A 14,639-nucleotide genomic window follows, 5' to 3' on the forward strand; every position below is an offset into this window, starting at 1 on the left:
ACTTTGTCAAATTCTTAAGTAAAGATCATCTGGAAGAGAATTGGGGGAACTGTCAAGACACAGGCCATTTCCTGTCATTGTCTAGAGTCTCAAGCATTGTGGACTTCCATCTCCTTCCTGTCTTTTGTTTCTGGGTTGGTAATGTTGTCTTTGAATAAGTTCAAATAAAAATAGATGTAACAGAGCTGGAAATGGAAACTAGTATCCTTAAATGAATGTCTTTGCTGTCTGAGCACAATGCACCAGTAATAATAACAAAACAACATAATCCCAGAGGGTACTGAAGTGTTTACAGCCTGTGGCTCTAATCCTGTCACCTTTCTCTTGCCAGTGAAGTCACTAGCAGCACTTTTTCAAGGAAGTGATATAAGGACTGCGGCAGCAGCCAAGTAGCAAAAGCACAATTAGCAAGAGGGATTTCTCTTTAGCTGAGGATGCTGGGGCATATTGCTTCCGAAAGTTCACAGAATTTCTAATAGGTATTGATCTAAATTTGTTCAAGTGGGTTGTACTCTGTCAATCTACATCAGAGTGGCATCAGTCAGCATGACTGTTGGATATTGGATTCTAAGGATTCATCATATAATCTATTTTTGCATTGTAATAATGCCTAAAGGTCACAGCTAGGATTTACATCATCTCATCCTGGAACATCTGCAAGTGGGTAGAAGTCTGCCTCAAAGAATGTACTGAAAATGGAAAAGCAGAACATGAGTAGAGCGAACAATGGAATGATGTAGGGCAAAGTATGAAGGTAAATACTGGTGAGAGCATATATTTACAGATCACCAGTGTTAGGCATCAGTTGCAGGCTGTAAATCATTTAAACTTTTGTTAGTAAAGGAAATACTCCTTGTGTCTCACAGGATCTTTATGTCACTGTTGTGAACTGCAGATGCCTTTCTGGCATAAGAATAAAGGTGCATCTGAAAGCTGGGTTTCTCGGTTTGAAATGCTTACCAAGTGTATATTGGTAGCATAACAGAACAAGCCTAGCAGTGAACTTTACCATTGGGAGCTTCTAGCAATCATTGATCTGTGAGAAACAGCATCAACAGAGGTGAGAAGCTTCTAAGAGATGAAAATAAGAAGAGTCAGAAGAGACATCAAGTTCTGAGGGAGCTTAAAAGTGAATATTAAATAACTGAATGAGAAAGAAAGTCTTAATGCTGCATTTTGACTAATCTGGAGAGTAGGTATATGGGCTTTGGAAAGCTCAGAGTTGCAATAGGTGGAAGACAAGAGTCTTAACAGCATAAAGAGAAAAATTTTGGAGCCGTCTTATGCTGGTAAAAGCATTTTTTGCCTTCCCTTGAAAAATAGGATACTTCCAGAATCATGTTTAGTAGTACCCACTTTCTTAATCTAGAGGTGCTCTGGTCGAGGAAGTCTCATCACTGTACTTACATATGCAGTGTAAAGAGGGAGAAGTAGATGTGCTGTCTAGGTTACTGGTTTAGGCCACTGCGATAGCGGTACTTACTCTAGTGTCAGAGAAAGCAGAAATTTAAGTGAGCTAGGAAGGGGGCTTGGGTGCATGTAACCATGCCATGGGTTAGATGCACTGCATCTACTCAACATGCCTGAGCATCTTCCTTAGCTGTGGAAGGATTTTAGTCAATTGTCGTGATTCACAAGAGAGAGAGAAACACAATGGACATTAATAGTAAATGTATTGCTATCTGCGTTTCAAAACTGCCTTTCTGTTGATTCCAAACAAGTATGACATTTGTTCTTCAGGAACCTGTTTCGGAGATTTTGGAGAAGAAGAAATAGAAGCTCACCTGAGCAACACCTTGCCGAAACTGAGACACAGGTGCAGCCTGCAGAAGATGCAGAGAGTGTGCAGGAGGCAAGTCACTGGTGTACAGGCAGTTATAGCTGACTATGGGATATTTTAGAGATGGTGTAAAAACAAACAAACAGAAAAACAACTCAAAACCCCCAAACCCCAGCCTCCCCAAACCTGGATTTTATTGCGCGGCACTTGAAAGATACCCTTTCTAATTTAGAGATTTCTGTGTTCAAGGCTGTGGTACTTAGTAAAGCCCTGAAATTTTAATTGTTCAAGTGGTATGCATAATGAAAACTCATTACATGGTTACAGAAGGACTAGTATATATATATATTTCTAAAGTTAATGGTTACATATTTGTTTGCAATTCTCCTGTTCATTGCTCCTCCCTGCAAATCTAAACAGAGCTCAAAAGAAAGCTATGGAGTAGGCATCTGATTTAATGGTGCCTACTTGGCTCTGTAGCAGGGCTCTAAGAGGGCAATAAAATCCTTGTAGGATTTGGTGAAATCACATAGAACGAATGTAGCATTAAACAAAAGAAGTAACCCATAGATAAGCCGAATTCTTGCTTCACTTCAGCTATTTGCCTTTTAACTGAATGAAGAGAAGAAAAAAGATGACAACTATGTCTTACTGTTGTTACTTGAGCACTGGGGAAAAGTTAGGGTCCCAAGCCAACTGGAAAATGAGGCTCTTTCTCATGTCTTCACTCTCAGCTGAAATTGAAGCCTATGTTCTGTTTTCTGTTACGCTAGTGGGAATCCTTTGTTGGCTTAGACTAACAGCATTGAGATCTGAGAGCAGAGAACGGCAGCGAGTGCCCATCTTACCTGAACGCTTGAAAGAATTGGTCTTAGATCTGATTGAGAAATCTGTCCCTGGTGTTCAAGAGTCTTCAGCATCCAAAAGAGCTCTCTTATATGACTGGCTTCTTGAAATGGGGTCTAGGAATTTCTGAGTATTTTGAAATACGTCCTGCAAGAAAGGAGGACACAGTTTTCAAGTTTAATATGGGTCATTTAGAATAAAAAAGCAAATAGGATCAACTATGATAGTAATACAAGGATTTATGATTAATTTATCCCTGTTACTTTAACCATCTCTTAGAGGTTAAGAGTGTTGAGTCTGTGCACAACGTTTGGAAATGCCACACTTTGTTTTGGGGTTCACAGTTCACAAGACTACTTTGTGCAGATTTTCCTCATGCTTTAAGTCTAAGCCATGGAGTTACTTTTGGACATGTTAGTTGTGACCTCTAACATGTATAATGCCATTGAAAACACACGATTACTAGGATTTGTTGTAGGAACAGCATTTAAACTGAAACTCTACATTTACTCTTTCTGGAAACTATGTATGCATGAAATGAATGCGACCTGCCCTCTGATTATAACTCAGTGGGTGGGAGGGACAAAGTCCTTGGGCTTTGAACTAGTTAGATACAAATACAGAGCTGCCTGGCAAAAGTCTGTTCAGAGGAAGGGAAGGCCCTGGATAGAGTGGGAAGTACTCCCAGTATCTTAAGTAACAGGCACTCCAATATAATTATTAAACCCAGAGTCCTCTGGGGAGTGCTTGGATTAAAGGATACCAGAGTGATACAGTCTTCTAGGGAAGGAAATATTTCTTTTTCAAGAGGAAAAATGAAAAAGACTCTAGAGTGAAAATTAAGGAGATGAAAATCCTCATAGTCAACAGAGATTTATACTGTCGAAGCAGACAGCAACAGGGCCATAAAAGGCCTATGTGCATACCTGTAACCAAAGCAAACTGAAACAGAGCAGAAGGGAAAAAGAAAGTTATGTTTGTAAATGGGAAGTTCTGAGAGCTCATCAACTAATCAAACAGTTACACTTCTTGTTCTGGAAACTGAAGCTTGCTAGAAAAGAACATGAACTATGGCAAGTAATTTGGGAATGAGGGGGAGGATTGACTACCAACTAGCCAATAACATAAATAACAAATTTGTGAATGTATTGGAAGCAAGAAGCTTCTTATGGACAATCAGCCTGTTTATGGAGATGAGAGAGCAATTAGGGAAAACGAGAACTGTGCTAAATCAACCCAATATCTGTTTGTGCAAAAAAGAAGGCAATCTTTTGAGTGACACTTGTATATGAGAGCCACTTGATTCACAAATCAGGAAAGGTTTTTTTTCCTTAATTCAGCTGATGCAATCAAAATGACCTATTTATATCACAATGTCCATAGGAATTTTCTGCTGTGGCAGAAAACTCTGTGGTTACAACAGTGATGATACCAAATGGAAGTGTGTGTGTGTGTATGTGTAACAGGCGGGAAAATCAGTCCTTTCTTTGAAAAAGGAAGAAATTGGTGAACTCCATCTCCCTGTCTTCTCCTTTACATGAACACTTGCTTATTCCTCTGTGAAGCAGCAGTAAGGTGAAGAAGCACGGTCCCACTGTTTACAAACGGAACGATCTCAACAGCATAGGCAACTTTCCCTTTGTTAATATGGCTTTGATTTGACTGAGTTACAAGCCTTAGAAAACCACGTACTCAGCATGCACTTCAGGGTTTTGTTTCTTCCTTCAAAGCTTGTGAAGGGGGCAGCCAAGAGGATTTGCTGCAAACACCTGAGTAGCTATAGAGCACGAAACTAGAGAAAGATACTGCTTTGAAGCAGCAGGGACACGTGTGGCTGGAAAAAGAACAGAGGAGCTGGTAAAGCGCTTAAGGCCTAAGAAAAGTTTCTGGGTGTTTTGCGATATGTGCGACTGAGACTCCAGTTCCTAGGACCCGCCGTCTCTGCTCCTCCAGGTTGTTTCCAAAGAACCAAGAGAGGTTTCTGCAGACTGAGTAGGGGGCAGGTATAAGAGCAGACCCTGAGGTACGCTGGCACTACTTACCCTCCTCTTGAGTGAAAAGGCTCAGGGGACAGGGAGTAAAACACGCTGTTGTTTCTCCGTATGACGTTGCAGGCGGTGCAGTTTACCAGTGATGTGACCATGGTTTTGCAAGCAGCATTGCTTTGAAGTCTTAACAAACGGCAGGCCAAGGACTTGCTGTTCCTGAAGGAGATATGCCCCCTAGATCTGAGATTATACAAAAGCATGCCATCTCCTCTTGGACTGCACAGTTTGTGAAACAGTGCATGCCTATCTAACTGCAATCACATCTGAAATGAGAGGTCAAGGGAAGGCTGGATCTGCTTCCTTAAGTACATAATTTTTTGAATTAGCATTGCTAATTATGCAGCCTTATGAATCAGTAATCTGTTTTATTTTTTTTGTATGGGAGCTCTGTTGCATTTCCTCTGGCATTTTACAATGAAGCTGGTTAATACTTCCAGTTACTCAAAGGCACCTATTTAGTTCTAGTGTCAGCCAAGACAGATTATGATGAACTTGGTTATCTGGTTCTTTACTGAGCTGCTACTGCATTGTCACATCTTTCAACGCTGTTCAGAGCGAGCGGGGAACACGTTTTTTCCTTTTTTGCACAGGAATAAGGATCGCAAAGGTTGCAGACAGTGGAAGATCAAACATACATTGTATAATGTAACATTGCTTGTGCTTTGATTAGTTAGCGGTTTGAAATTCAAATTTAATTTTTGATCCCAACAATTTTTCTTACTGGCTGACATGTACTGACAGGGCACTCATTCATCTAAAGAATATAAATCTCCAAGTTAATTTATTTCCAAAAGAGGAACATGGAGGACCTGCCTCCCCTCTGTTACCCTCCACATCAGCACGCAGCACGTAAACGTATTGCCCCTGTGCTGATGGAACAGACTGCATGAGGTAAGTGCCTGTGAGGTGCTTTGTGCTGTAAAGGACCTTTAGTCCTTTACCGAGATTGCAGCACGCTGAATGTTAAGCAGGTCTAAAGCACTCTGACAAACTAACTGTGTAATTGAGTGGAAAGCAGGAACTCAGGCGTGCACAATGTAAAGGAGTACTACCAGGTGGTTCTCATACAGTAACTGTGGCAAAGAGCTCTCTGCAGCCAAGCTACAGGCCAGAGTCCGCAGCCAGTAAATCACAATATAAAACCGATACGTGTTTGCATTTCTATAGTCTGCTTAAATTCTGTAGCTTTTGTGGCTCACCTGTGTGTGATTTTTTTAATAGTTTCAATCTCAAGAACTGTAGTCTGCAGCACCTGTTAGTTATCAAATTGAGGGCATATGCCATAAACAGAAAGCGGGAACTAGATGTGGTTATAAAGAAACCAGACAAATAATAATTAATGAGATAGTATGAATAGAAACAGTATTTATTTCCTTTTGTAAGCATGCCCTTCTAATGCATCATCCACTGCAGGGGGCGTCTCTTTGGACAGGCTTTATTCTATACGATAGATTCTCCTATTTTCTACAGGATGAACAGACAGCCTGTCTCGTGGAATCCTCTCTTCCAGTTAACAGTTGCACATGTACAGGTAGTGCCCTCGAGGTGGTAGCCACTGCTTCTTAAACAGAATTCCCAAAACAGAAAAAAAGAAAACTATGTAATATTGTAAAAACACTTAATGCAAAGCCAGGGTTACTAGGAAATGTCTAGCATTTCCAACATGCAAACAGGTCTAGCCCCTGGCACAATCAAGCACCAGACAGTGGAAACTGCTTGAGCTGGTACTGCCATTGAAAGGAACATCTTGAAACCACGGCCTAACTTATGGTTTCTGTAATGCAAGGAGCGTTCTCCCTTTTTTGGAAAAAAAGTAAGGAGGCAGTTGTGTGTTTTCCTTTCCTGTCTCCCACTGAGCAGCCCTTCCCAGTAAGGCTAATTCGCATGCAGCGCTCTGGTACCTGGCTTCTTTCCTTTTAGGCTGCGCGATGCCCTTCTCTCATAGAGAAGCTGTCTGGGACGATTCTTACATCGCCTGGTTACTTTGTCCTTTTCCTTTGCTCTCCCAAATATTTCCCTTATTTGGGTACCGCTGGCTTCTGTTTCCTCTTCTCCTTCCGCTAGGCCCCTAGAAGAGGCAGCAGGACTAGCTGTTCTTTATTTCCAGCTGGTTTATAGGTCTTTTGCTTTATCTGCTCATGAAAGTGTCTGCATGCCAGCTGTAGCAACAGTTGAAAACAAGGAAAAATCATCACTCTGTGACTAACTTATTTCTCTGTGGACAGTCAGCAAGTTCTCATTGGGCTTAAGTGGTCAATGATCTGCCGTTTGAGAACTTTCCAGACCTCAAAGGATCTTCTTATATAACATTTCACTGTGAGAAGTGTAAGGTTGCATTTCACAAGTGGATTTGCATTTCCTTCTTGGTGCAAGGGGGAGGGAATACGTGCTCAGATGTATTTAGAGGAACAATTCTGATTCAGTAGAAAGGGCAGGCACAGACCTTGATTATGGCAGGAATGTAGCTATCGCATGTGAACATGATTGGGAAAGAACCAAATATTTAACACAAAGTTAACCACGAGTGTGGCTCATTGGTGTAGATCGAGTTTGTGATTAAAGTCTGTTAAACCAGCAAACCAGAAGTTCCACTAAACCGAGTTGCAGACTGTTCTCATGCTTTTTCATGCTGTTCTCAGTCCTCGAAATCTTTACAGAACATCTTTTAGACTAATCAGAGCCTGCTTTGTCTTCATGTTCTCCTGTGCATTCTGATCCTGTCTCTTGGTCTACATAAGGGGTTGAACACTACATAATGGTCTTAGAATGCAACTAAAGGGAAGTTAAACATTACATACGCTTTTCCTCCTTTTCAGTATGAAATAATCAGTATCTGGATAGAAATCAGATTTTTAGGAGCCTAGACTGAGCCCAATCCTTTCTCTCTCAAAGATCAAATAAACACATACATGTTATGTACACATACACAGACACGCATGTTTTGGTAAAAGTTAATAACAGGAGTTGGGTCCTTCTGTTAAATTTGTAGTCAGTACAGCATGTTCCATTCACTTTGACAGGTTCTACCAGTCTGAGAGAAATTTCTTGTATTCCGTGTAACAACACTGTTGTAGCTATGACATCTGAGGATCTAAATATGGACGACGTCCGTTGAAAGAGGGAGTATATTTGAATTGACCTCTTTGGTTAGCTGGAAAGCAAGCAAATACTGCGGCATAAGAAAGGCACACTATGTTGGAAAACACTATCCCATCCCCTGGCAGCTGCTTTGATGAGCAAACCACCCCAGCCTACACCTATCCCTCTCCCAAGTGAGACCGTTAGCAACAGAATCCAGACTTCCAAGGAACTAGAAAACTGCAAATATTAGAATTGGCAGAGGATTCGGATAAACACTTTTGCACTGAAAATCTGTTGCAAATGTGACTGCAGGGCTCTACGCAATGCAACGTCTGACGGAATTCTTGTGGGGACAAGACTCAGTCCCGGGGAGGTTTGAGCCTGCAACTCATTCTGATTCCAGGGTCTAGGCTCCAGTTCATCAAAGAATCTTAAGAATTTAGTTGCTTTGATGTGAATGGTTTAGGCTCATGCTGAAGTAAAGCTACTGCTTACGTGCTTTTCTGAACTAGCATCCTAGGTAGGGGCTAAAGAAAGATGAAATTAATTTGTCAGACTAAGTTGCACTGTGTATTGCCCTGGCCATCTTGCAGTTTTCCTCTTGCAGCTAAACGAGTTAACGGAAACAGCTTCTAGAAGCTTACTCATGTAAACTAATTTAAGGGATAAGTAAACAAAATAACTAGATTAAGATTTCAATCAAGTAAATACTGAAGGTTTCTACGAAACACAGACATATTGGGTTGGGGGTTTCTGGTCAGATTATTGAAGCTTGTATCTGCCTCAGCATATTCTGGATCACTTTGGTGTTAAACAAATAAACTCAATGCTCCGCCTGGCAAATCATCTGATCACTTCAACCGTGACAACACAATGCAATCTTGGTTTCGTAGCTTAAAATAATGTTCCTTGCTTTCCTGTGCTGCCTCACGTTAACAGCTGCAAGTGATAACAGTCTCTCCGAACCAGCACTGCTCCTGAGAGACTTGCCAGTAACACTTGTGTGTAAATACGTGAATATACTGGCTGTTAGTGCTGAGGTTCAGGAGATCTGAGCTTTCTGGTTCAGGTCTTACTTGCTTTCATTGACTTGCACAGTAATTGGTGCATTCAACTCCTCTCTGCTTCCCTTTGTAAGTCCAAAAATCCAGGTAACTAAAGACAGCTCAATAGGCAACTTAAGTCAGTGTTTTTAAGGTGGTTTGAGATCCTTGTGTTAGCATGCTGATGTCTGCAGCTAGTGCTTGCGTAAGAGGAGGGTCATGGTTCAGAGGGGCTTGTGTGTGAACAAGGGGCTCCCACAGAAAAAAAATAAGGATATTGTGGGTTTAGTCTATGTAAAGAGGTAAGGGGGAAAGATGATAATCTACTGATTACAGAGACTCAGTATGAGAAGCTTTTCTCCTTGGCTTAGGAAGAGCCATTCTCTTGCGGCGAGACAGGTGAAGAGCGTCGGGGTTTGTTTCCCAGGGCCAGCTGCACAGGTCGAAGGGGTAGGAATACTCTCCCCAGGCCTCCAGTTTCCCATCCCCTTATCTCCGCAAGCCAGGAGCGCTGCCCCGTGCCCCTCCGCATCTCGACCTGCAGAGCCCACGTCTCCGCTCCTTGCTCCTCGTGGCTCCGCTGTTTACCACGGGTTTCTTACCTGCCGCTGCGCATCTGCACATCCCCTGTCCCCGCTCTCGCTTCTCCCTGGCAGGGGGAGGAGGTTTTCTGCCGACGGCCACAGGGTTGCGGAGAGCCGCGGGGGGCCGCGGCTGCCCCCCAGCCAGCACGGTGGGGGCTGCCTGCCCTGGCACGGCCTGCCTGGGGTGGGCAGGAGGAGGAGGAGGAGGAAGGCCCTTGCTCTGCCCCTGTCTGAGCCACCTGAATTGCCCGGTGGGCGAGCGCAGAGCAGGGCCGCGACAACCTGGAGTACCGCCGCTCGCAGCAGGGCTGGGGTTCCCTACAGCCTCTGACTTCCTTCCTTTCAAGCTTGGGGAAGTAAGCTTGTCCAGCTTGAGCTTGCCCTACAATCCCCCTTCTGTCCGTTTGCCTTTCTAAGTGCTAGAACAGTTCCAACCCCGTCAGGAGCGGGCAGGGAGCCCCCCGGGCGGCCCGGCCCGGCCCTGCGCGCTGGGCACCTGCCCCGGCCGCCCGGGGGCACCGGGCGCTGCCGGTGCGGCTGCACCCGGGCGGCGGCGGCAAGGAGGCGCTGCCCGCCGGCCCCGTCCCCGCTGGAAGCCGAGCGGGACGCGCCGCACCTCGTCCCTCTTCCAGGGAGCTGGGGGCGGGTGAACGCCCCGCTCCGGGCGGCGGAGCCCCGGCGAGCGGCAGCCCCGCGGCCGCTCTCGGCGCGGCGCCGGGCAGGCACGACTGAATCCGCCGCAACTTGTCGGCCGGCGGTAAACAGGAAGCCCCTCGGCGGGGCCGGGGCCGGGCCGAGGCGGGGCCTGGCGCGGCCGCCCGCCCTCCCGCCTCCCGCGCCGCGGAGCCGAGGGGCCGCACGGCTCGGCCCGGCCCGGCCCGGCCCGCGGCGGCGGCCGCTGACAGGGCGGAGCGGCGGCGGCGGCGTGCCCCGTCGAGGCGCCCGGGAAGGCGCCGAGAATGAAATTGCTGTGGAAAGCGAAAATGGTAACCGGGCGTCCCGTCCCCCCCTTGCCCTGCCCGCGGGGTGCCGGTGCCGGCGGGGTGGCCCGGGCGCGCCGCTCCCCGCAGCCTCGCCGGAGCCGCAGCGCGCTGCCGCCTCCCTGCTCGTCGCCGCTCGGAGCGATGCTGCCTTCCCCAGGAACCGTGAGCCCGCGCCTGGGGCCGGGAGGGTGCTCCGGAGGGGGGGAGTCCCCCACCCCCGGGAGAAGCGGGGACGCGGGGGCTCTGCCTGCGCTTTTGTCCGGGTAATCAGCTGGGAAACGAGGAGTCATTGCAGCACCTGTTCGCTTCGAGTTTGGAGGACGTTGCGCTACTTCTTTTTCTGTTATCATTGTTATTTTTTTTAACCCGCTTTCTAGTGTTTGTGAGTTTTAAAGCCTCGACTCCGTAAAGTTTTTCGTAGCTTGGAATAATAGGTTTTGAAAAGCAAACCACCGGCTCTTTGGATCCGTCCTGTCAAAAGAAATAAAAGGTTTCTGTATTTTAAACTTCGAAGCTAACAAGCATTTAAAGGCTGCCTGCCTAAGTAATTCTGCAGTTTTAAAAAGTGCAATTCCTTCCATAAATGAAAGGCCAAAGAGATTAATTGCTTTGGAAAAGGGGGGAGGGAAGAGAAGACTGCTAATCAAACCCAAACTATTTCCTTAGAAAAGACTTTATACAACTATTTAAAGTATGTGCTAGTCTAGGAAAAACAGTTGAATGGGAAGTCAAGGTATCTTGATACCACAGGAGAGGACAGTTTGCCAAGAATATCTCCAGAATATATCCTCAATCTGAAAGTATCCCGTATTGCTTTGATTGTTGTATTTACTTTGTGCAGCCCATCTTCTGCCCTCAGGTCTGCGTGAAGCAGTACAGCACCTGGGGTAGAGTGCGGTTAGCAGAGGAGTGAAAATGTTCTTTTTCTCTCTCTTTTTTTTTTTTTTTTTCCCCTTTCTCCTTTTCCTGGCAGAGCACAATTCAGGATGTGGGTGAAGAGGTGGAAGAGGGAGCTGTTTACCATGTCAGCCTGAAACGAGTGCAGATTCAGCAGGCTGCCAACAAAGGAGCAAGATGGCTAGGCGTAAGTAAAGCCGGCGCGGTGTCATTTTGGAAGGCTGCTCATGGACTTTGGAGCCTGCTCCAGGGAGCTGAATTCCACACGAATCGTTATGATAGTAACTTTTAGCACTGACTGCTCTCACTGTTGAAAAAACCCAAAACACTGAACATTTAGCAGTTGTTTCAGACTGGGCTATGGCTTGTTTCTGCTGCTAGGAACCTATCTCAGGTCTCCCAAATTAGTAGTCATAGTATTTTGACTAATGAAGATCTGTCGGAAGTTAGCGGAAACTTCCTGAGAAGTTAAGTGAATATAGGTTTGGGTCTTATTTTTGTAGTGCTTTCTCAGCTAGGTTAGAAATTACTTGTCTGCATGTCTGCAGGAATTACAGCTCTGTACTGTTTGTCAAAGGTACATTTTAAAGCATGAAGGCTTTAGTGGTAAGTAGATTGAGCTGAAATGCACACGCACTCAATTTGGCATGCTGCCCAGTGCTTCACCTCTGTCAGGCCAAGTCCCCAGCTGATAGAAAATGTCCTCACTTCATTGGAATCAGTGCAGCTGTGGCAGTTTGAGCCAGATCTTCAGGAGCTGGCTCTAGCTTTTGTATTATTTTGTTATGTTTCTATATTTTCTTCAGGATCAGAGGCAATGATGTAAGAACTTGGTTTGATGTAGTATCCAGATTGATATTTTAAAGACTTTTAAAACTGCCCTGAGATTTATATCAAATCGTGTTCTTGTGAAGTTCCATGACATACAGCAATGCAGCGGTGCTGAATCCACAGTCAAGAAAGATAAGCAAATTCTGTCCTGCATAGAGATAGTGCTTAGAAGCTCCCCTTCCTATGTTTCCAAGAAGTACATAGAGTTCCAGTCAGAACAGATAATTTCAAATCTGCTTCCTTCGAGTGGCAGATTTCCCACCTCTGCCTCCTGTTTTTCCCAGGAAAAATATTAGGAAGTATTTCTGAGCTCCTGTAAATTTCCCAGCTTGTGGTTTTGTGTAAGGGGTAGAGCATTTGAACATGTCTGTGTCCCATAAACATCAATCAGGAAAGCAGAATTTTTTTTCCTGTGTCAGCTATGTTGTTCCTAGTTTGTAGAAGGAATTTGCCAGGTCTTGGTCATATTTTCAAAAGAAGAGTGCATATATGTTTCTGAGATCATCACCACAGCTGATGGTGCCAATCTTAATAGGAGGGCAAGGGACTTACAAGGTCACGGATGTGTCTTTTAGCTTTCTGTGGCTAGCATTAGTTTTTTTGGTCAGAATTGAGCCCTGTTTGTGGGGAAGGATGCAGCATGTCAGAAGTCTGCACCTGTTCTGGGCATGAATTGATTACTTCAGCTTCTACGCTGATATCTTTCATGATCAAAAAATCTCATGCATATTACCTAAGAATATTTTAAAACATACGGGCTGTTTGTTTCCCTTTAACTCTTTAGAACATAAAGTATTTTAAGCTTTTTTTGTGATATTGTTTTATTAATGGCTTTACTGTGGTCCTAAAGTCAATAAATAGCCTCTAACCCAGAACTTTATTTATGAATAGCCATTCCTGCCCCCAGCAGTTTTGTCTTGAAAAGCCTAATTGTCTCTTTTATAATGATCATCAGGTGAATTTTTTTTTTTTTAGATCTGGAGTTTATGGGGTTTTATGATGTTAATTTTTTTTCTATGCTTTGAAAACCATAGTACTGAATTCATAAAGTATTGGCTTTATGTTGGCCTTATTTTTTTGGTGGTGCTCTAAGTCACGCTTAGGTTGAAGATGCAAGTTCAACTGAAGAGTATGGGAACAACCAATTTGTACATCAGCAAGTATTGAGCCTTTCTTGTAACAAACGTAGCACCCCTGTTACTGATTATATGCGTGCCTGGATTTACTTTTTAAAAAGTGACTTTCTCAATGTCAGTTTGTGTTCTGTTGAGGTCTACTTAGGAGTTTGACCTTGACAGAGGCACTGCGCTTTTTGTCCTTTCTTGGTTCAGGTCAAATTCCTTGTGACTTGGGAAGCCCAAGTCTTTTAAAACCTTGATGTTGCGTGTGGCTTTTAAATATTGTGTGGTATCAGAGCAGGAGATTGATCCAGTGGTTCCAGAGTGGTGGAATTCTTAGTGATGCTGCGTTCGTAAGGTGGCCTTTCAGCTGAAAAGAGTTAGATGGTAAATTATTTGATGTGTCTGAGAGAAATGCAGATCTAACTGAAAACTTACAGAACCTGTGTTGAAAGGAAGGTAAAACGTCTTACTTCTGAATGTGTTGGGATTTATTACCAGTTCCTTTAATTACTGAGAAGCTTGAAATCTTGCTCAAATATGTTTGTGTACAGGTACCCGTAAGTGAATGAACCTATATCTTTTATGTCTCAAAGTCTAATAAACATTTCTTAAAATTCTCTATCCTAGGAACCCATCCAAGGCTCTTGAATGGTTAGCCCTATGGTTTGTTTAAAAGCCAGTCATAACATTACAGCTTAAGCAGTGTAAACACTTGCTTATTTAACTACAGAAATGTCTTCCTTGTGTTTCAAACTTCTACAATTAAGAAAAGAAAAAGACAAACAGGCTGTGACGTATGCAGTCATCAGCAGTCCTACAACTTTAAAAAGTGTGAAGCTTTTGTATAAACACCAAATTTCTTAGCTTTAAATTTAATATTAGACATCAAAGGATGCCAATAATAGCTTCTGGTTTTGTCACTAAATACTTAGTCATGAAATATTTAGTGAAGCTTGACTTTAGGCACTACAGTTTTATGAAATATTAAAAGCTCTAGTGGTAGCTCAGTGTTGTGACAGATGCTGCACAAAAGCACTATCCTGACAAAAAAGAATTTACAGACTAAGTAACAAAAGAGGCTTGTCTGTATACATATGTTGTCTCAGCTGATGATTGGCACCCAAGGCAGTGGCATCAATTTTGCAACAGTCTGATTTTTTTTCTCAAGGAATTTGTAGATATCAAGGCAATGGAAAGTCAACAACACTTCAAAAGTCAAATGTAACTTCTGGAGATGTCGAGACAGAATACCTCCTGAACACGATAGGTTCAGCAAGAGAAAGCATGAAGGCGTTTTTTGAATACCAAGTGGGTTTTGGTGTCTCCAGGATAGGCCTTACAGATGTCCAGGATCATGAGAGATGACGTGAACATCGGGAACAAGCCACAAAGGCTATGGATCTGAGTTGCATGGCTTAAGTTCTT

The 14,639-nt window shown here is 44.0% G+C and overlaps 1 protein-coding gene and 1 long non-coding RNA gene across 3 annotated transcripts in view; one reads left to right on the forward strand and one right to left on the reverse strand.

The window, feature by feature from the left end:
- Positions 1 to 9,826, reverse strand: part of LOC141961415 (uncharacterized) — a 28,357-nt gene extending 18,531 nt beyond the window's left edge. Inside the window, exons 1-3 of the long non-coding RNA XR_012633765.1 lie at positions 9,401 to 9,826; positions 2,629 to 2,773; positions 1,785 to 1,885 (exon numbers count right to left, since the gene is read on the reverse strand). This is a non-coding gene — a long non-coding RNA (uncharacterized LOC141961415). The remainder of the gene's footprint in view (positions 1 to 1,784; positions 1,886 to 2,628; positions 2,774 to 9,400) is intronic.
- Positions 9,827 to 10,299: 473 nt separating this feature from the next.
- Positions 10,300 to 14,639, forward strand: part of LOC141960858 (ral guanine nucleotide dissociation stimulator-like 1) — an 81,930-nt gene continuing 77,590 nt past the window's right edge. For both annotated transcript variants that reach the window (XM_074907042.1, XM_074907043.1), the window contains exons 1-2: positions 10,300 to 10,368; positions 11,339 to 11,449. In XM_074907042.1, the coding sequence (XP_074763143.1) occupies positions 10,342 to 10,368; positions 11,339 to 11,449 (138 nt within the window). In that variant the 5' untranslated portion in view covers positions 10,300 to 10,341. The remainder of the gene's footprint in view (positions 10,369 to 11,338; positions 11,450 to 14,639) is intronic.

The sequence above is a fragment of the Athene noctua genome, chromosome 5, assembly GCF_965140245.1.
Source record: "Athene noctua chromosome 5, bAthNoc1.hap1.1, whole genome shotgun sequence".
NCBI classification, from domain to species: domain Eukaryota; kingdom Metazoa; phylum Chordata; class Aves; order Strigiformes; family Strigidae; genus Athene; species Athene noctua.